Here is a 20,122-nt window from a genome sequence, read left to right on the forward strand (position 1 = left end):
AACAATAACGAATATAGTGGTCATTTATTTTTTTCGTGAAAATTTTTTTCACTTTTTTCGTGAACCAAAAATGTGTGTGCTGACTTTTTATTTTATTTCATTTTTTTTAATTTATTTATTTATATTTTTCTATGACGTCATCGAATATGCCAAATGCTTTATCTGATCAGGATGAATTTGAGGGTCATCTGTAGCTAAATTGTATGGGGGAACATTTCTCAGTCCCATGGTTTGGCAGATTATATTTGTGTATATATTTTTTTTATAATTTGAACAATTTTTTTTTTTTTCCCCCAACAAAGTATTCAAAAATCTCAAACGGCTGAACAAATAAAGGTGAAATGTTACAGGTATGATCACCTATCCATGAGCAAAACGTTCTCCACCTAGGATGTCATAGGTCGCATGGTTTGGCAGCTTTTTATTTTTACTAGCCGAAACCCCGTCACAGACGGATTCCGTTCCATGAGCCCAATATGACAACCAGTGGCAGCTCTTGTAAGAGCCGGATCCCAGTCGATGTACTTCATGGCCTTACCTAATGAGGCCTACAAAACGTCCTTTCACACGACATTTTTGGTGTACACTACTCCTTGTAAAGAAGTCCCCTGATTTGTGCACGTGTCTACTTTGACGTACACCGTGTCAAAACTCAGATCACAGTACTGAGAAAAATGTGACGCGACCGCGAGGATGAGCACAAAATTGGTCCTTCAGTATTAATATATAGATGCTTCAGAGTTGAAGGTTGACTATTGCCACTATGTGCGATGCACTCTTACAGGTACAAAGTTTTTCAGTCCAGGTCACAGTACCGAGAAAAATGTGATGCGACCGCTTGGAGGAGCACAAAATTGGTCCTTCAGTATTAATATAGATTATTATTTTTTTTTATTTTATTTTTTTTTTGGCAAATAAACCTTTAAAAATTATCTTCTCTGGAAAGGCTTGAAAGATCGAGGGGAAACTTCATCCACATTTTCTCCAAGTCTTGAAGATACCATTGTGCTCACAAATATTTCATAGGTGAATTGGTCTGGTTGCCATATTGGATTGAAGCAATATCTTTTTGAAAAATTAAAAAATTATTTTGAAACGTTGCATTTATGATCTTGTCATGGGGAATTTGTTTTAAATTTCAACCTGATCGGATGCATAAGCAAGCAGTCATTGATGTTTACCTCTGCCACCGAAGGTGGAGGAGGTTTTTTTTCATCACTTTGTCTGTGTGTGCACGATATGTCAAGTTGTGGACAGATATGGATGAAACTTGGTTGGGCAGTTTGTGTGTGTGACCATGATTAAATTGATTCAATTTTGGTGTGGATCCGGATCAGACGATAATTTTTAAAGTGGTTTTACACCATTGAGAGATCGGGCTCAGACAATATATATATATATATATATATATATATATATATATATATATATATATATATATATATATATATATATATATATATATATATATATATATATATATATATATATAGTTGCGAACGGCCACGTAACTCGAATGGCGGCATGTCGCCCACCGGACAGACAATTCTGTCGTGACCCTCTCGGACCAACGCCCGGAGCTAGTCACGGGTGGGGGTTTAACCTCACCACGATCGTGCCAATTGCCCACCCGCGCAGGATAGGGTTGCTCGCCAAATTCGATCTACCTAAGTTCCTGCGCGAATGGTTGACCAGGCGATCGTATCACGCCACAGGCCGACTCCGGACACGAACCGCTTAAGCGGTCCGTTCCGTACTACAGTGATAACCGAGCGGTGTTATCGTCGGCCTTGACTGTTCCAATTAATTACTGGGATGTTGCACCCACTACGAACCCTTTACGTGAAGCAGGATGGAGAGTCAATGGAGAAAAGACGAAGCGAAACGGGCACAGCTCAACAAGAAAGCATTTTATTCACACGCACACACAGACAAGCACGGAAGGCACGTATTTACAGCCATACAATTATGCACAAAAAGCAAATGTAATACAACCGATAAACACGTACACACTGCAACACTTACACAGTTTTACTTCACAGACGGCGCCAACACACATTTACACAAAAGCAAAAGAACGAAGCCACCCTCACAGACAAGGAGGCAGACAGGCCCATAGGCCAAATGTGCGCGAGACCGGGGAAGTGTTACCCGTGTCTTCGTGACGCGTTGGCGGGCAAGCCGCAAAGTGTCCGCGCTGCTGTGCCCCGACTCCGGGACCTTGGCATGCTTTTTGGCACCACGTTTGGGGTGGGGGAGGAATGGAGCCCCCTTTTGCACTATCTCAGTGCGGGGGAAGGGGAAATTGTTGATGCCCTGGGGGCGGGGAGTGGCTGGCTGAATTGGGTCCCACGACGAGATGAGCGATCCCCCATACCGCAGCCTCGTCGCCGACTGCCATCCTCCTGGCCTCGGAACCGAGCTCCCCTGCCCCGACCAGCCGCCCGCAGCTCCACCGTGCGTACTCGACTCGACTCCACCAACGCGGCACTCCTTGTCTCCAAAAGTAACTCCTCGACGACACACTCTCCTTCCAGTTCCACACTCTCCTCCGACCTCAACTCAAGCCCCCGAGTCACCTTCCGCTCGCACCTTTATAGCTCTCAGGAGGAGCCGATATGCAAATATGCGGATCCAAACGCGATTGGAGGCGGGGCCACGCCATCCTCTGTTCAGCCATTGGTCAGGCAAAAAGGGGCGTGAACCTCCCTGGATCCGCATATTTGCATAAACGGACTTCAATGCGTGCTTGGAGGCGGGGCCAAGCCGCCTCGCGTTCGCCCATTGGATGGAGGGGAAGTGGGCGTGAAGCGTTTCTGATCCGAATTTTCCCCTCAAAGGCCGCCATTCCTGCTTGTGGCTCTGCGCTTGGCACCAATCGCTGAACGGGCCGGGTACAACCCAACGTTCAGTGTTCACAGGTGGTGCGGGAATGGCCGTAGAAACGATGATGTGGGATGAGGTTGTGAAGGTAAAGGCGAAAGTGGTGGTGTGGTGTTGTTGTAGTGTGGTTGGTGCTGTGGTGTGAATGGCGTGGTTGTTGAGATGCTGTTTGTTTGAAATAAAAGAGAAAGAAAAACGACTAACTCAAAGCGTCGCAACCCGGATGGATCGCATAAATTCCCTCTATACAATGGGTTTGGGCTAACTACACATGTACCTATGGAGATATCTCACCTGAGGGCCCTTTATGGTGTAATGTGTGTGTGCACATTTATGTAGATATTTATATATACTAGTGCAGGCCTATAGGTGTGTGCCAGTATGTGCAGCTTTGTTCCTTCGCTCTCATAAACGACGACTGGATTGGGGCATTTTTTTCAATTAGATTGGACCAACCGTATCATAAATGGCCATAACTTGGGAAACACCTGGGAAACATACTCAGGTTCCCAGCGTCAATTGTGAAGTCATATCAAATGAAGAAGAATTGTGACGCCCCCTCTCTCTCGCCCCCCCCCCCCGCTCCCCCTTAGTCTTGCCAGTCCTCTCTCCCCCTCCTCTCTCGCCCCCACTCTCACCCCCTCTCTCTCCCCTCTCTTGAATTGTGACGACCCCTCTCTCTCGCCCCCTCTCTCCCCCTAGTCTTGTCCCTCCTCTCTCTCCCCTCCTCCTTCCCCCCCTCCTCTCCCCCCTCCTCTCTCCCCCTCCTGAATTGTGATGCACCCTCACCCCTCTCTCGACCCCTCTCTCTGTAAATGTATTCACAAATATCTACCAAGCACAACAATTAATTCAAACCTTGGGAAAAAACAGCTTTCAAACTCTTGGGAAACAGCTGTTTCGGTTGGGAAAATTCAAACCTTGGGGATCATTAATAATTTGAACAATTAATTCAAACCTTGGGGAAAAACAGCTTTCAAACCCTTGGGAAACAGCTCAAACGGATGAAGAACGATATCAAGCCTTGAAAAGGCACATACTCAGGTCCCCAACGTCGATTGTGATATCATACCAAACGAAGAAGAATTGTGACATCAATCGTGCAAAAAAAATAAATAAACATTAATTGTGACGTCGTTTGTGATGTCATAGCACCGTGTCCTGTCATTGGTTGACAGGCGTTATTGGTCATTATTGGTTGACAATATATAGGTGCTTATTGGTTGACAGACATTGGTCATTGTATCACGTTATTCTTTTCACTACTGCCAATTATTGTGCTATTATTATTAATATGCTGTTGTCATTATTCTGGAATTTTTGGAAAAAATGGCATAAGGTGGAACGACACTTCAGCTGCGATATATACACCTTTCCAACACTGAAAAAAGCAATAAAATGGCCGTAACTTGGGAACCGCTCGTCCGATTAATATCAAACCTTGAAAAGGCACATCTGCGGGTCCCTGGCAATATTCCTGGCAAGTTTCAAACCGGTCGCACACACACACATTGCTGGAATTATATATATATATATATATATATATATATATATATATATATATATATATATATATATATATATATATATATATATATATATATATATATATATATATATATATATAAAGAGTTAGGGGATGCACAATTTAGCGTGGAAAATTTACTTTCTCAGTGACTGAAGGGTCAATGAATGTGCATGGCGATAGTCTTAGTCTTATTCGGGCTGAAGAAAGTATGTGACTCAGATGCGTGATGGGGGCTTGCCTCTGTCTCTGCGTGCTATTAATGCAAAGTAGGTTATGGGTCAAAACAGCCTGAACAGTATTCTTCAGTTTAGGTCATTGTCACCCGCACTCACTTCTCACCACCACGGGCACTCTTTCGGTAGAAAAACGAAAATTACCGACCTGCACGCTTCAATCAATACTATGGACAATAATACAAATGGATTTTGCTCATTCGACCCTTTTCAACTGCTGACCCTGTCCAAAATTACAACTGCAGCGACTCGATTCCATTGTGATTATTGACATTGTGAAGTGAGAATTGACGACGAGGCATCAACAACTAACTAACCAAATCAACAGCTTGCAAAACTTCTCCCTATTTCCTGTTTCATCATATTTAATCATATAAATATACCTGGTTGAAAGATTCGTTCATCTTTTCCTGGCGTTTCCAGCGAAAAATAGCGAGTGGAATTCGAGAATTGCACCAAAATCAACTTGCGTCCGCGATTTTGTCATACTTTTCCTGTTCCTCCGGGTCATCTGCAGGTGAATAGGAGCACGGAATTGCAGTACCACGCCCAATTCAAGCTCCCATTAATGACTCGTGTCTTAGAGCGGAATGGTAGAATCGAGTGCCTCCTGGGCTAAAACTGTTCCAGGTTTATTACATTAATTTTATACCAAGTTTCATGCCTTCTTCCAGAAGTGCACGGTAATATCCTTACAGACCACACTATAAAAGGAGTTTCATCTCTGACCCCCCTACCAAAACTCTGTCCTCTCCTCCCTGTTTTTCTCCATTCTTCAAAGCAAGAGGACATAACATTAAGATGTTAAATTATATTTTGAAACCTTGTTTTCTTTAATTCACAATCTAGTAATGTGTGATTTACATCCAAACGTAGATTACATTTTGAGTTTATGGCTTCATTTCACCTCTTGGATGGAAATTTTAAAAAATAGTGTTCCATTCGTTCTTGCACATTGACATCAATCATTGTCAAGTTTCAATACGATTTGTTGAGTTGCCTTGGAAGTTTGGGGGGGGGGGACAAAATTGTTAATGCACCAACTGATGAGCATTGTTGTGGTTTCTCGAGCTCTTCACAACTTTTGTTGCCGAGCTAATTACAGAATACATGAAGAGTGTGGCATGTAAATTGAGGGATATTTTAAGACAAAATAAACAGTAAAAAACAGCAGTTTGTAAATTTTCTCGTCCATCGTTTAAACAGTTTTGTGAATTGTCCCATTTTTATTGCATTCAATGACATTTTATCATTTATTATTTATTTAATTTTTAAAAAAAAAAATCTTATTTCTTTTTCCATGAACAAAGTGGATGGGATAACTTACCTGGTTTAAAAAAAAAAAGGTCATTAGGGAGGCATTTTTCTATGATTGTCATTTCACTCGAGACGAACTTTTGGAGAGCTTTTTTAAGATGTGGAAAAATAATCTGGAAAGCTTGAGACCAAAATATTTCTGAAAGGGAGAGTATCGTCCAGTGAATTTTGTTTGTTTTTTTTTATTTATAATATTTTTTTATTTTTAGAAGGTTAATTTTATTGCCAATTGATTAACTTTCTAGATGCTACGTCACTAATTGATTAATTATCTTTCTGTCTGTTCAAACATTTTAAGCCATTTTGTGCTCGAATAGACCAATTGATTTAACTTGACACGGTACTACCATGAGCTTGCAATAAATGTAGTTGGTGGCCATGTTTGAAAATGGCTTCTGTTTGTGTTTTTTTGTTTTGTTTTGTTTTTTTTTTTGTGGTGAATGGTGATGGCCCCTTCAGCTGAAAGATTTCCTTTCAGAATGCTCTACAAGCCTTCCAAGTTTCATGCTTCCATCATTCATCACATTATCCAAACTGTCGCATCTGTCGGGTTTCATGTGCAGATTGTTTGACATTTGGTTGTTTTAAATGAGACTAATTTCTTCTTCTTTGATATTTCTTTGTGAAAGACCTTGAGCACCAATTTGCTCTGAGCATTTGTTTCATTTTCAAGTTTGGTTTCTCTTGCAATTATTGGAACCCACTTTGAACTTTAGTTAGTGAATGCAATAAATTTTCATTCCTTTTTTTTTTTTCAAATGCAAAACAGAGCCATCATACATGGGAACATGTACTGAAGAAGGCCTCAAGCTCGTCATAAGCTCCAGTCTCCTGGGCCCTCATTGGTTACTGTTTGAGGGTGGAACTTGGCTCGGACCAAGTAACCTTCGGAGGCTTGGGTATAACCTTCACCGTAATGGCACACACCTATCGCTCGTTGTGCCACACGGTGCCGAGGGATTGCTGTATGAGGTTTGTGCTGAAACTTCCAACTTGACTCTGTCAAAGTTCTAAAGTTGTATCTTATTGGGGGGGGGGTGAATTTCAAGAATTTCTCATCCATTGGGGGAGCTTGTGCACAAATTTTATACAGGGGAAAAAATGGGACTGTACTTGAGTGTGAACTATGATGGACTGTGTAGATTTGAATTGGAGATTTGCATCATGAGCGATGGTGAGGCTAAATGGACCAACTCACAATGTTGTGCATGTCACTTTGTGGGGTGGATGGTTGTCCATAATTATCAGCTCAGGGAGGGAGTATGGGAGAGACTGAAGATTTTCAATGTGAAGCACTCTATGTACGTGATTGTGTACCAGTGGAAGTTGTACACAATTTAGTTTTTTTTTTTTTTTTTTTTTTTTTTTTTTTTTTTTTTTAAAGATGTGCACACTATTTGGCATGTTTGAGTGAGTCGTGTGGACATAGAGCTGATGGAACATCAAACTTTTTACTTGGTAGGAAACGGACCCATCACACGTGAGGTACAGCTTCACCCTGCTGCTGAAGGACAATGTGACACTCGAAACCAAAACCAACTTCACCGTCACCTGTCGGGCTCCGGCGGCTCAAATAAGTAAGTTTTTTTTTTTGAATGTGACTGTTGCACTTCATCCTGTCATGCTGATGTGTACGAGCTCTCGATTTGATCGTGAAACATATTCCAGGCTGTTTTCCCAATGGCACTGTGGCTTTCACTGCTCCGCGGGTGGACATCAAACCTCCTGTGGATATGTCCAAATTGGCTTTGCACGACTCCTCCTGTGGACCCCAAAAAGTTGGCCCGAATGGAGCATACTTTGAGTTTGGTGTCGACACCTGTGGAACTTTGCGCAAGGTAAGAAATATTGTTCTTGATGAAGTGAATTGGGAGGGGTGCACAAAGACCTTGTGTAACAATTCCCTTTATCTTTGGGAAACTGAAGCACTGCTCATCACCTTTTAAAGAATGTAAAACTGTGCTCCTTTAACCTCATTCCAGGTTCTTTCACCTGTCTATTATGCATACACCTGTAATGAAAAGTAATTGAACTCTTCCAACCTGCATGTACACATCCCACAATGCAAATTGGCAAGTTGCTTAAATATATTGACATTGTACTCCTGGCTTTGCAATACAGTACTATAAATTCACAGGCCTTTGTAGCCACATGACTTTGCATCTTACCATGCAGCAGTTTGTTTGGATTCGGTGCCGAGTCGGAAGCTGGTCTTGCCCATCGCCCGTTCAAAACATGACCGCCTTTAAACAGCCTGGCGTTCAGAGTTGATGCAGTGCAATGCGTAACAACCTCGCACCTGCTTTGGTGAAATCGAGCAATATTACACCTGGAAGCTTCCAGCATATAGTGCAGTGACATGCTCGTAGGAGTCGGACAATGCTTTGAATTTGATGACCTCTTTACATTTTCTTGCTTCCCCTATTTGCTTATCGCACGCGTTTTATTGATCATTGATGTCTACCTGTAAAAATGGCAGGTGTTTTTATTGCAAGTTCTGTTTTCTGCAAATAATGTATTGCAGAGAAAGATCTTTGGTGAAGCAAAGGAAACATTTTGAATGCTGAGCTTGGACAGCAATGCTTTTAAATTCTCTTTATTGGAGTTGTGGCCATGTGGTGGTTGCATGTAATCTATGGCTTGCCTTTTGGGTTTAATGTTTCCTGAAAGCTGCCTGCTGTCTCAGATTCCCCTTTGCTGAAAAAAATTTTTTTTTTTTGGACCATGGCCATCCCAAGCAGGATTCTTTTTTTTATTGATGTTTGGTTGGAGTGGGGGAGGAGGGGGTGGATATTGTAAACCGACTGCAGCATTCTGTCGCCTCCCTTGGATCCATACCGCAGCATTGTTACTCACCTCTTGTGTGTTTGTGCTTTTAATAGATAAATAATTGAGCAAAATGATGATTCTGCAGTTGCATCAAATTGAAATTGGAGCTACCAGACTCTGTAATGGTTAGTGTATGCTCTGAGTCTGGGGGGTTTGAATCTGACCCACGGCCGAGCCCTTCCAAAGACTTTCACAATGGTACATGCTGCTTCCTTCATCCTTAGCGTTTTAAAAAGGATGGAACACTGATAAACGGCAATAGGTTAACAACCATTGCGCACTCTTGTTTGGCTGAATTCTTCCTGCCTTGGTTCCTCTGAAAGGAACTCCTGTTTATGAATGGCAAAAACACTTTGCTTGATAGTGTCATGTCATTCCTCCTCCCACCCCCTTGTTTTTTTTCCCCTTCTTGTGACCTTGAAGCTTCATGATGATTTCCTCGTCTATGAGAACGAAGTGTCTGTTCCACGAGAGACCTTATCGTTTGGACACACTTTCATCACAAGGGACAATGTGTACAGGTAAGTCGTGAACCTGTCGGTGTTAACTGTTCCACGAGCCAAGGCCAGAGTGCAGTGATCGGCGACCAATTGGTTTATAGTTACGATGACATGATCTGGCTCGAGTGCAAGTTCTATTTCAGATAAAATGTAGAAAATGGTTTTGATGGCTCTGGCTTACTTAGGTCTGGCAGTTATTGATAAATTTTCATTGATCAGGAAAAAAAATATATATATTTTGATTTTCCAAAACAATGCTTCCGACTTCAATTATTGTTTGGCTATTCGTGTCGTTGATGCGAGCTGGGCGATTGCTCATACCTTGATGGGCAGAAACATTGCTATTCTGCCAAGTATGGCAAATCGTACGATTGTATTTTTGGATAATTTAAAACTATAGAGGTGAGGGGTGAATAACTAAATGTTCCTTGGCAAAAGTTCACTGGGATGGTTTATTACCAATTGGTGTTTCTTGGCTGGTTTTGAGCTTTTACAACAATTGAAAGTTTATCGTTGTGTTATTAGCAGTCGCTTTGTTTTGCTCATGTAGACTCAAGGTGACTTGCTCTTACCGGCTCAACGATACCCTCAGCCTCATTGCCAGCGCAAGGTCCGGCCAAAGGGCTCGCTTTGAGTTCGCTCCAGTGCTGCCAATCCAGATGGTCTTCAGACAAGGCGAGTGTTTGGCATTGACACTTTTGTAGCAGTTTGGTTAGCATTGTTTTGCAAACTCATTTTGGTGCAAACATTAAAAAAAAAAAAAAAATCCCTCCATTTATTTTCCTTTCAGCTGACCAACATGAGATGGACCTGACATTTAGAATGGCAAAAGGTAAACCACTTCAATGCAGTCCAGCAAATGCTCTTTGACCGGGAGGTTAAACTTTGATTGCAATCGGAAGTTCATCACGTGGCGATTTAACTCGATTTTGCTCTCCCGTTTTTCCTGCAGACGAGCACTTCTCTGAGTATTACGTGCCCAGTGAGTACCCAGTTGTGAAATTCCTCCAGGATCCACTCTTCTTTGAAGTTCGTCTCCTTGGGTTGAATTACAAAAACATCGAACTCTTCCTGCATAATTGCTGGGCAACGGAAAGGCCGAATCGGGACAGCATACCACAATGGCCTGTCATTTCGAAAAGGTGAGGTGTTGATGCTGCTTGTGCATCCGTTTGGTGTAAAAGGCGTTTTCGTACACAATGTTGGTGCTCATTGACGAGTACGGTAACAGAAGAAAAAGCGCAGGCAGACAGGATGTGGTGAAGAACGACAGCAGGGGAAGGATACGGGTGAACAAGATGGATACAGCCGCAAACTCTGTCTCAGAAATGGAAGGAAAAACTGAAAATGTGAAAGACGTTGGCATAGGGAGTGTTGATGGGGAGAAGGGGCCTGATGTGAGATGATTGTGAACAGTAGGCCTGAAAGAAAGAATGAGACCAAGTTTGTTCCACAAGTGGGAGAAGATGAGCAGTGAGTCTGGATGTTGGGAGCTTCACCAGAAGGGGATTCAGGTCAGGTATGGGAACATGTGCCAGACCAGTGTCTGCATCCACTTTCTGCTGATATTCCAGAGACCTCCGTCTGGCCATCCCCCAGGCAGATGCCTGGACCATCTCCATCTCCTTGAGATGCTGCTCGACCTGCTGCAACCACGAGGCACGTGGGTGGCCTGTTTGACTCTTCCACCCATGAGGCTCCATTAAGAATCTAGTGAGCAGGATCAGCATCAGGAAAATGAGCAGCATATCCATTCGCCAGCAGCCGACGCTTTTGTACTTTTCAGGTAATGAACTCTGTCTCTCAGCAATTGCTCATTAGATGCAGTCTGACCAGTGATTGCCAAGGATTCCCTGAGATCTGGGACTGAAGAAGTTAAATCTGTCTCGGATCCTTGGTCAGTCCAGGTCTCTCGTCCCAAGAGCAAGACTGGAAGGACCATGGGCTTGGATTTGGGCTTTCGTCCCGCACAGGTACCGACCACCACACCCCATGATCCAGTGTGTCCATGACTCCCAAGATGTCTATCGACATCTGACTCACAACGTGCAGACAAGAATATCACCTCAACCTCATCATAAACACGAACAGACAAGATGGCAGCATCCAAGATGTCATTGAAAGCCTGGCTCTTAGATTTGACCCAGGAAACGCGTAATCCCAGCGGCTCCGACTCCTCATTCAGCACCTCGAGGGCCCCCAAAAGGATATCGAGAGTCTCACCACGATGACTGCCTCATCTGTGAAATCAAGGTCAGAGATCTTGACATTCCCAAACAATGCACTGCAGCTTGATCTCTCCGACATCCTCCCCAGAATCCAGTCCAAACAAGCACTGAAAAGGTAGGGCCAGTACACACCCCTGACAGACTCCAGCAATTGAAAATAAGACTGATGGTACCACCACATCTCACAGCACTCACAGTACCAGAGTCTCCTTCAGACATCAGATTGATCAGTTTTGGAGGCATCATGAAGACCAAGAATCCTCCAGAGGGCATGGCAATTCACTGAATTAAATGCTTTGCAGAGAAACATAAGCTGCAAGAAGCTGAAACTTTTGTCTGGTGAGGACCCGAAGGGCAAGGGTCCAGTCAATCGTTGACCTCTTTGGTGTAAAGCCTGACTGCTCTTGGCACTCTCAAGCAGATGGTGGTGAACCCAATCAATAATTATCCGAGCAAAGACCTTGCCCGGCTTGAGAGCAGCGTCGCCCCTCAGTTGTTGCAGTCCTGGTGATCACTCTTCCCTTTCCAGAGAGACAAGGCCCCTCTTCCAGTCAGTTGGGACGATGCCTGTGTTCTCGGCAGAACACAGAACTGCAGCATTTCCACCAGGCTTGAAGTTCGGCATGGATGCCACAAAACCAGGAGCTTTATCCCATTTCAACCGGTTCACCGCAGCCCGTTTCCACAAACGAAGGTGGTTCAGTTGATTAGATGCTGAGCAATGGGCGTATTTACACCAATTGGAGGGTGAGCAATGGGAATATTTACATCCAATCAACAGCTGGTGGATCAGCCTGGTACAGCCGCTCAAAGTAACCAGCCCAGCGGGCCTTCACTCTTCTGTCGAGACGACCACCCTCTGCTCTTACTGCAGTTCACGGAGGGACAGGCTTGGATGAACACAATGCACAAATTCTCCTGTAAGCAAGACTAGTATCACTTGACCACAGGTGATGCGCTCCTCCCCCCCCCCCAGGTTCCTCGCACATAGGCCTCCTTGTCAACCTTCAGTACCGATGCACTGAGGCACGGGCTTAGAAGTATGCAATGCACTAATTTCTCTTTGCGGGATGAGGTTCATGACCACATATGATGCTCCAGCCCTCATAGATTCCTCGCACACATCCAGCTTTAAGCCTCAGCTCTGCCTCAGCTCTGCCATTAAGCCTAGCCTTGTGAAACTGGTCAATGCTGTCCAGTGTCCCTTGGAAGATTGTTGTTCCTTGCCTGACGGTGAGTTCCAAGACATCCACCAGCAACATCAAGGCTGGTTGTCTTTTAGGTACTCCACAACTCTTCAGGATCCCCAGAAACACCCAGACATCCCCACGCGACCTGTTCACAAACTCTGCAGCTATCCTCTCATCCTTGATCGGTATTGAGGCATTCAGATTCAGAGGTGTGGTCAGTATTGAGGAACTGAGCACTCCAGTAGACCCTGCAGTTCTAGATCATCTTCCAGTGACAATCGATCAGCACATGGTAAATCGCCTTTGCCGCACCACCAGCGTTGGAATACCAAGTCCAGCGATGAGCCTGTGGGCGCTGAAACCGTGAACCAGCCATCCTAAATCCATGACATCTTGCAATGTCAAGGAACTTGGTGCTATTCTGGTTCAGTTCCACACCCATGGGGACCAACACGTGTCTTGTAACCAGCCCTGTCGTGGCATTGAAATCCCCCAAGCCGAAAATTGTATCTCTCCTGGGGCACCGATCAGCCACTAGAGTGTGGCATAGATTGGCTCCTTCAGTGAGATCACTTGCCTCAGAGTATATACAGAGACCAAGACAATGATGCCCAAGGAGTCTTGAATCCTCAGTCTCACCTCAATTATCATTGGAGACATCTACAGTAACCCTTTGGGCATGGAAGCGATCAGTGACCAGACCATTAGTGGGTGTAATCACCCACCATGATCTCACCACCATCTGGTCTCAACCTCAGAGTGCAGCGATACCGATGTTCATACACTGAGCTCAGATGGTGCCAGATATGGATGGTTGTTTGCTCACGTAGCTCCTCCACCCTTTGAGGACCCAAAGAGCAGGGAAGTGGGTTGCTTCTGGCATCGGAGTTTTTTTTTTTTTTTTTAATTACTTTTTTCCTTCCTTCCTTCCTTCCTTCCTTCCTTCCTTCCCCTTTTCTTTCTCCCCAACATATGGGAATGGACCACAGTGGTGTTGCAATCCTTTAAGCTTGTGTGATTGTAATGTCATTCCAAACAACTTGTTTGCCATCATCGGATTGTTTCCTCAAAGCTCCAGGATCTTGGTTCTGCATTCGACTTGTGTAGTCAAGTTTAATAACGGCACACATTCACGACTGACGTACCACCGATGTGTATTTTAATTCTAATCTCGATCAACGTCCCCAACTGGTGGTAAGAATGTTTCACATTGCAGATAAAAGTTGAAATTTGTCACGTGTGTCGCGTGTGTGACGTGAGACGCTTGGACAACTTTTTTATTTATTTTCCTGACCATTACGTTGACTGTTTTGAATATCCTTCCTGTTTTTAAAGGTCATTTTTGCTTTATTATGGTTTAAAGATCTGTGAGATTGAATCTCTGAACGTTTTTGGGAATGTCTTTGTCCACCACGACCTGAAATCGATCTTTGGCTCTCAGCCATTTCCATTCCACCAGACACTTTGGTCTTTGCACAATCATTCCAAACACTTCTGTCCTTTCCTTGTCCTTCCATTCAAGGCCATGCACATGTTGGATGTTGCGAAGGAAGGGTGTTTATTTTTAACCCACTACTCCACCTCCTGAAATGATTGTAGTAATGTTCAGGATTCTGAATTTTCTTGGTTTCATGTGTGGGTTTGCAGTGTTTTTCTAATTAATTTATTTGTTTCAGATTTAATGAATGGTGGAACAATTTTGAATTTGGGATGAATGGTTTGGAGATGAATGTTTGTTGGCAAAAAAAAAAATATATATATATATATATATATATATATATATATATATATATATATATATATATATATATATATATATATATATATATATATACATACACTGAACAAAAATATAAACGCACCAAGCGATTGTTACTATTTTACCTCGAATTCATTAATACTAAATCTTCACAACAATTTGGTTATCGAATCCATGACAATTGAGCATTAAATTTCAAAGAGCTCCTTGAGAATTCTGGCGACAGTCTTTGCGCTACAACAGCCGACACAACCGAGGTGTCACTGTCAGAGTTCACACAGTCAGTAGCGGGTGTGTCCACCGTTGGCGTCGCGCAGAGCGGTGCATCTCCGGCGCATGCACATCACCAGATTATCGCCTGCGCCTGTTATGCAGCCCGACAGTCTCATCGGCAGTCCTCGTGGCCGGTCGGAGTCGATCCCGGAGATGTTGCAGCCTCGTGTGACGATCCTGACCGGCGGTGGTCACACGTGGTCGCCGGGCATGTGGGCGGTTCACGGTGCTTCCAGTCTCTCTGAGGCGCGTTCTCAGGCGGCTAATGGTGGAGTGGTGGACATTGAAGTGTGCTGCAACGGCCCGTACTGACGTCCCAGCATTCAGCATGCCAATGGCGCGCTCCCTCAAGATTTGTGACATCTGTGGCATGTTGACATTTGGCACCAGTCCACATTTTGGGGAGGCCTTTTATAGGGCAAGCTATACGGAGTGTTTGTGTCCTGGTCACGCTCACTGACCATCACTCTGTCAAGTCCCATGGTGCTCATGGGAAGGATTACTCAACGTGTGAGTCCACACACTCAGAGTGGTCAATTTCAATGGGAACATCTGTCTTGAGCAAAACAAAGGAACCATTGCTCAAACATATCATCGGTTTGACCATTTTCCCATAATGGCAATCTTGACTTAGATATTTAGGTTGGTGCGTTTATATTTTTGTTCAGTATATGTATATATATATGTATATGTATGTATATATATATATATATATATATATATTATATATATAATCTCAGGGCGTATTACGTGATACCGGTCATCTGTCCACACTCTAACTCCCAAAGTTTTCAACTTTCACGTTTCATATTTGGTACATAGGTACAGATTGTGGAGATGGTGTGTCGTGACCTACGTTCGTCATCTAAAGTGGTTGCCATGGCAACCAGGATGGCGTTTTCCATCCGTCTGTCTGTCAGCACTCTAACTCCCAAAGTTTTCAACTTTCACGTTTCAAATTTGGAACATAGGTACAGACTGTGGAGACTTACGTTCGTCATCTAAAGTGGTTGCAATGGCAACCAGGATGCTGGTTTCCATTTAGTAGAACAATTCTGTATATACCTTCTTGTTCAGGTGTATATTCTGCTCACTTGAGCTCTTGTTTAAAATGTGATGCCCCATTAGTGCAAAGTAAATAAATTTTTGTAATGCTGCACAATCGAGCTGAATCTTTGGGCCTTTTGTGTTGCACTCCCACAGCACAGGTCAGTGGCCTCTTTCTTCGACGGCCTCCTTCCTTTCTGGTCTCAAACAACCTGCTCTATCCATGGTTTCCCTCCTCCCCAGGTTTTTGTGAAGGGCGAACGCTCTTCTCCTGAAAGTAAGTCCAGACTCTCTGTTCAACTCCACTCATCCGTTTGTCTTTCTGCCTGTGGAACAAACTTCTTTGGTCTGCTCAAACTTGTTCTTCAATTCAGGGCTTCAAGAGAGCTGTTCATTTCCTTGAGATTGGGACCATACTCTGTGCAGAGCGTTGGTGCTGCTTAAGTAGTCTCCTTGACTATTGGGCACAATCCTGGATGGGTTGCCACTCCGACACAGTATACCAGCATGCTGGCACTCATTTTGCCGACCTCGGAAGGATGACAGGCTGAGTTAACCCCACCTGGTATTAATTCAACAGCTGAGCGGGATTTTAACTCTGGACCCTAGGACCCAAAGCCCACCACACTAACCATTAAGCCAACACCAGGCATCACTTCCTTGGGTGGTCCTCCTTCCCCCATCCATTACTTTCATTAATTCTCAACCAATCATTTATCATCTGTCTTTATAATAATGGTGGTGATTGTGCCTCTGCTGCCCATTTCCTTTTCTACTGTTCCAGCTCTTCCAAGAGACTCGACTTTGTATCTGAAGTATTATTTGGGGACATTGATGATAGGCTGTATGTTCTTGGGTGGGGTACTTTGGCATGCCTGGATTTGTCATCTGGTGTGTGTACTTAAAAAATTGCTCTGATTTTCAACTTATTGTTGTGGTTAATTGTATGGCCAAAAGGGCAATGCTGATTGGCTATTTCTGCTGTCAAATGCTCGATCATTGGGACGTCCAGTTGGTCGCAAGTTCCAAAGACTCATTTGTGACGAGCCTTGTACGAGTCCCACAAGGTTTTTCAACACGAGCGTACGTCACACGACTAATCATTGTTGACAAATTGAGTGCATCTGAGCAGTGAGCAATTGTGTACCATTTCCCCTTTAGTAAATGTATTTTTTATGAGGTTGATGGTTTAAAATACAACCTCGAGGTGGCTTTCATTGTGCTGCACAAAAATAGTGCTGCCGAAGGACGAAGCATGTATGTCGGAGCGATTGAAGTGAAAGGCGATTGTAAAATTTAAGTTTGAATGCAGTCGAAGTGGAATTTCTCACCACAAAGTGCATTTGATCCCCTCCTCCCCCGCCCGCACCTAGTTGTCCGAACGCCTTGGACAGCCATCGAACCATTTTCCACCATGTGATCGGGCCTGAAAGCTCCAATGCCAAACGCTTTGAAGTAAAGACCTTCATCTTTGGTGGACCTGATCGTGGTGAATCTCAGGTGCAGGTATTTCGATTTATTATTATTTGATTATACTTGTGGTGCACCCGGGCAGCGATGCATTGACCTGGTATTTTATTTGTGGTTGTGGGTTGAAGTTTTTTTTTTGCAAGGCAGCGTTTGGTTTTCCCCAAAGACGTAAAAACTTTTCCATTTTAAATAGTTGGTACCACTCGGAGCAGACTGATCTCCAACAGTGTGAGCCAACGGTTTCTCCAAGTAAGTCCAAGATTAGCTCATTCCATAAGTTTTGGTTCCAGGGTGAGATCCTGATGTCTGTGATCAAACTTGAAGTTCCAGCATGTACTTTTTTTATTTTTATTGGACCACTGTGCGTTTACCTCCGTGGTTTGAGATGTCTTATAGATTTTTGTCAGTAATGTCAGTTTTTCTTGGCTTTAAGCTTTAACCCCTGCCCCCACCCTTCTCAGCTATTCTTTCACTGCAGCGTCATCCTGTGTGACACAAGCAACATTGACATGCTCTGCAACCTTGACTGCATTCCTCAAAAGCAGCGTGCAGGTGAAGTGATACAAACGCTTGTTCTAACTGGGGTGCATTTGGGGGGTTTTTTTGACAGAATTGTACATTAGCCTTTATTTGATTGCTCAATGTTCCTTGCAGCAGTGTTTGTGTTGGGGTGAGCCAAGGTACCTTTTTTTGAATACTGGTATCGAGGCTCATGGAAGAGCAGAATGGGGGATGAGGGGTCAACGGTCGAACTGACGGACACATGAGCAAACGGCACATCGTTTCGGTCATTGCATCAAAGCGATCTGGAGAAATGGCAGAAAGTTTTGCTTTGGAGATTCATGATCTGAGTTTTTCTGTGACTATAACTTTAGATGGGTCTTAAAAAGACCAAGTTCACCAATTTTCCTGCAGTGAAGCAGATGCTGATTGCTTCAGAGGATATTGGTTTCCCTTCCAACAGCTCCAGGAGCTGCTCAAGGTAGCAATATTCTGTTACACTTTGGGTGAACAAGTTTAGGATGGCAGAGGATGAACTTTGTTCTGAGAAGAATAAGGAAGTGGTAACTGGCTTCTCATAAGTCTGGTGTTTGCTCAGTGGTTCAGGTGGTGGCTTGGGATCCAAGGGTCCTGAGTTCAAGCCTCGTTGCCCGCTGAATTACTTCGCGAGGGGGTTGACTCGGCCTGCCATCCTTCCGAGGTCTGCAAAATGAGTACCAGCTTAGCTGAGGATGATCGAGTCATTCGAGTGTCCTGTGTCGGAGTGGCGACCCCGTCCAGGATCGTGCCCAATAGCCAAGGAAGCTGCTTCGGCAGCACCGACGCTCTGTGCAGAGTATGGTTCCAATGGATGGAATGGAACTGGCTTCTCAGCTTGGAAAGTTATGTTCAGAGATTACTTAATGCTGAGGCTCGGCTTAAAAATCTCCAAGATGCTGAGGGCATAAAATTGGGAATTGTCAGCCAATTGGTGTTTGCTTGGGGCTTTTCTGCATAAACTCTCCAGGTGGATGAGCAGTTTCAATGGTGTGGAGGCATATTATTCTAGCCTGACGGCTGGATGGTCCTCCTGCCAAGAAGACCAAGAAGATTTGTTTGAAAGCTAGCTCCGGTGATGTATGGGAGAATTACAATTCCATCAATTCCAAGTCGGGAATCTGACAGCCCGTTAAGGAAGGGAACCTGAGACATTAGCCAAGTTTGGAAAGTGGGTGGTATACCTGTCTAATGTTTGGGAGCTATCCCTGACTTTCTTCTTTTTAAAAAAAAAATTCAATGAAGGGCAGCCATTCTGGTCTTCACCCAACTATTGAAGCAGAATGTCAAGTGATTCATTGGGAGAAGCAATATTGATTGGCCATTTTGTCTTGAAGTGTTGATGATCAATTTTACTTGTGATGGAGAAGCGACTGTCCTCAAAAGGTCATTTTTGGCATTGCATGAACCTCACATTTTTGTTTTCGCAGTGCGAAGCACACGGGAGGGCCTTCTCCATGGTAGTGTTTCTTCTGGGGGAGTTCTGTTGCTTCCTTCACCTGATAACCCTTTAGTCACACCTGGTATGGATTTCTCCTTGAGATGTACAGTATTTGGGCTGAAGTCTGTTGCATCCTGAATATGCTCGGTGTTGTGCATAATATGTAATTTGCTTCCATTTGTCTGGCAGCAAAGAAGATGTCAAAGACGAAGGAAGTGTGGAAAGAGTTGGTCGTGGTGGGTCTTGCGGGATTGGCCCTTGCTGCTTTGATTTCCACAATGATTTACCTGTTCAAGTCGGCTACAGCTGCTGTGGTCTTAACTTGATTTGCAAGCTTGTTTTACACTTTGATCCTTGGCATGATTTAAGCCTTGGTCTAAACTTTACACTGGCTTGGTTTAACCACAAACAGATTAACTGTTTCATTTTGTAATGCATGTTTTGGCAGAATGCTTTGTCGAATCTGAAATTGCTTTAATGTTTGAAACTTTGGGCTTAAGCCCCTGCAATAAAGTATTGGAGATTGTTTTCACGTAAGCTTTCAAGGAAATTTATTCAGTTAATTACTGAATTGGCTGAGCTTGAACTCCTGTTAGCATCTCTCACTACATATACTTGACATTTAAATGTCATGTAATTCATGTTTCGACCTCTGGGCTTTGCAGGATGGCCAAGATGTATGTATGAGCATCTCTGAGCTCTCGCCCGGATTCAAATCGCAACCTCGCTACAACTTGCTGGCAGGGCAGATGCATCGTCCCTCGGATGGACGTAAAACTTGGAAACCCATCTGCTAGCATTTAGTTGGTCCCGCAGGTCCTTCATGAAGAGTCTGCAAGTTCATCACCAGAAATGGGCCAAACTCCTCCACCCTCAGTCAATTATCT

The 20,122-nt window shown here is 43.9% G+C and overlaps 1 protein-coding gene across 3 annotated transcripts in view; it reads left to right on the plus strand.

Annotated features, from left to right (window-relative positions):
- Positions 1-19,767, plus strand: part of LOC147012653 (uncharacterized) — a 31,110-nt gene extending 11,343 nt beyond the window's left edge. For 2 of the 3 annotated variants that reach the window (XM_085853695.1, XM_085853698.1), the window contains exons 13-23: positions 6,731-6,933; positions 7,424-7,538; positions 7,630-7,799; positions 9,214-9,311; positions 9,841-9,965; positions 10,081-10,122; positions 10,243-10,432; positions 17,161-17,293; positions 17,719-17,809; positions 19,225-19,317; positions 19,425-19,767. In XM_085853695.1, coding sequence (XP_085709821.1) covers positions 6,731-6,933; positions 7,424-7,538; positions 7,630-7,799; positions 9,214-9,311; positions 9,841-9,965; positions 10,081-10,122; positions 10,243-10,432; positions 17,161-17,293; positions 17,719-17,809; positions 19,225-19,317; positions 19,425-19,561 — 1,397 coding nt within the window. In that variant the 3' untranslated portion in view covers positions 19,562-19,767. The remainder of the gene's footprint in view (positions 1-6,730; positions 6,934-7,423; positions 7,539-7,629; positions 7,800-9,213; positions 9,312-9,840; positions 9,966-10,080; positions 10,123-10,242; positions 10,433-17,160; positions 17,294-17,718; positions 17,810-19,224; positions 19,318-19,424) is intronic. The other variant, XM_085853697.1, reaches the window with a different exon arrangement.
- The last annotated feature ends 355 nt before the right edge of the window (positions 19,768-20,122 follow it).

Source organism: Eptatretus burgeri, chromosome 14, assembly GCF_056783735.1.
Source record: "Eptatretus burgeri isolate ZD-2024b chromosome 14, Ebu_testis_v1, whole genome shotgun sequence".
In the NCBI taxonomy this organism is placed as follows: domain Eukaryota; kingdom Metazoa; phylum Chordata; class Myxini; order Myxiniformes; family Myxinidae; genus Eptatretus; species Eptatretus burgeri.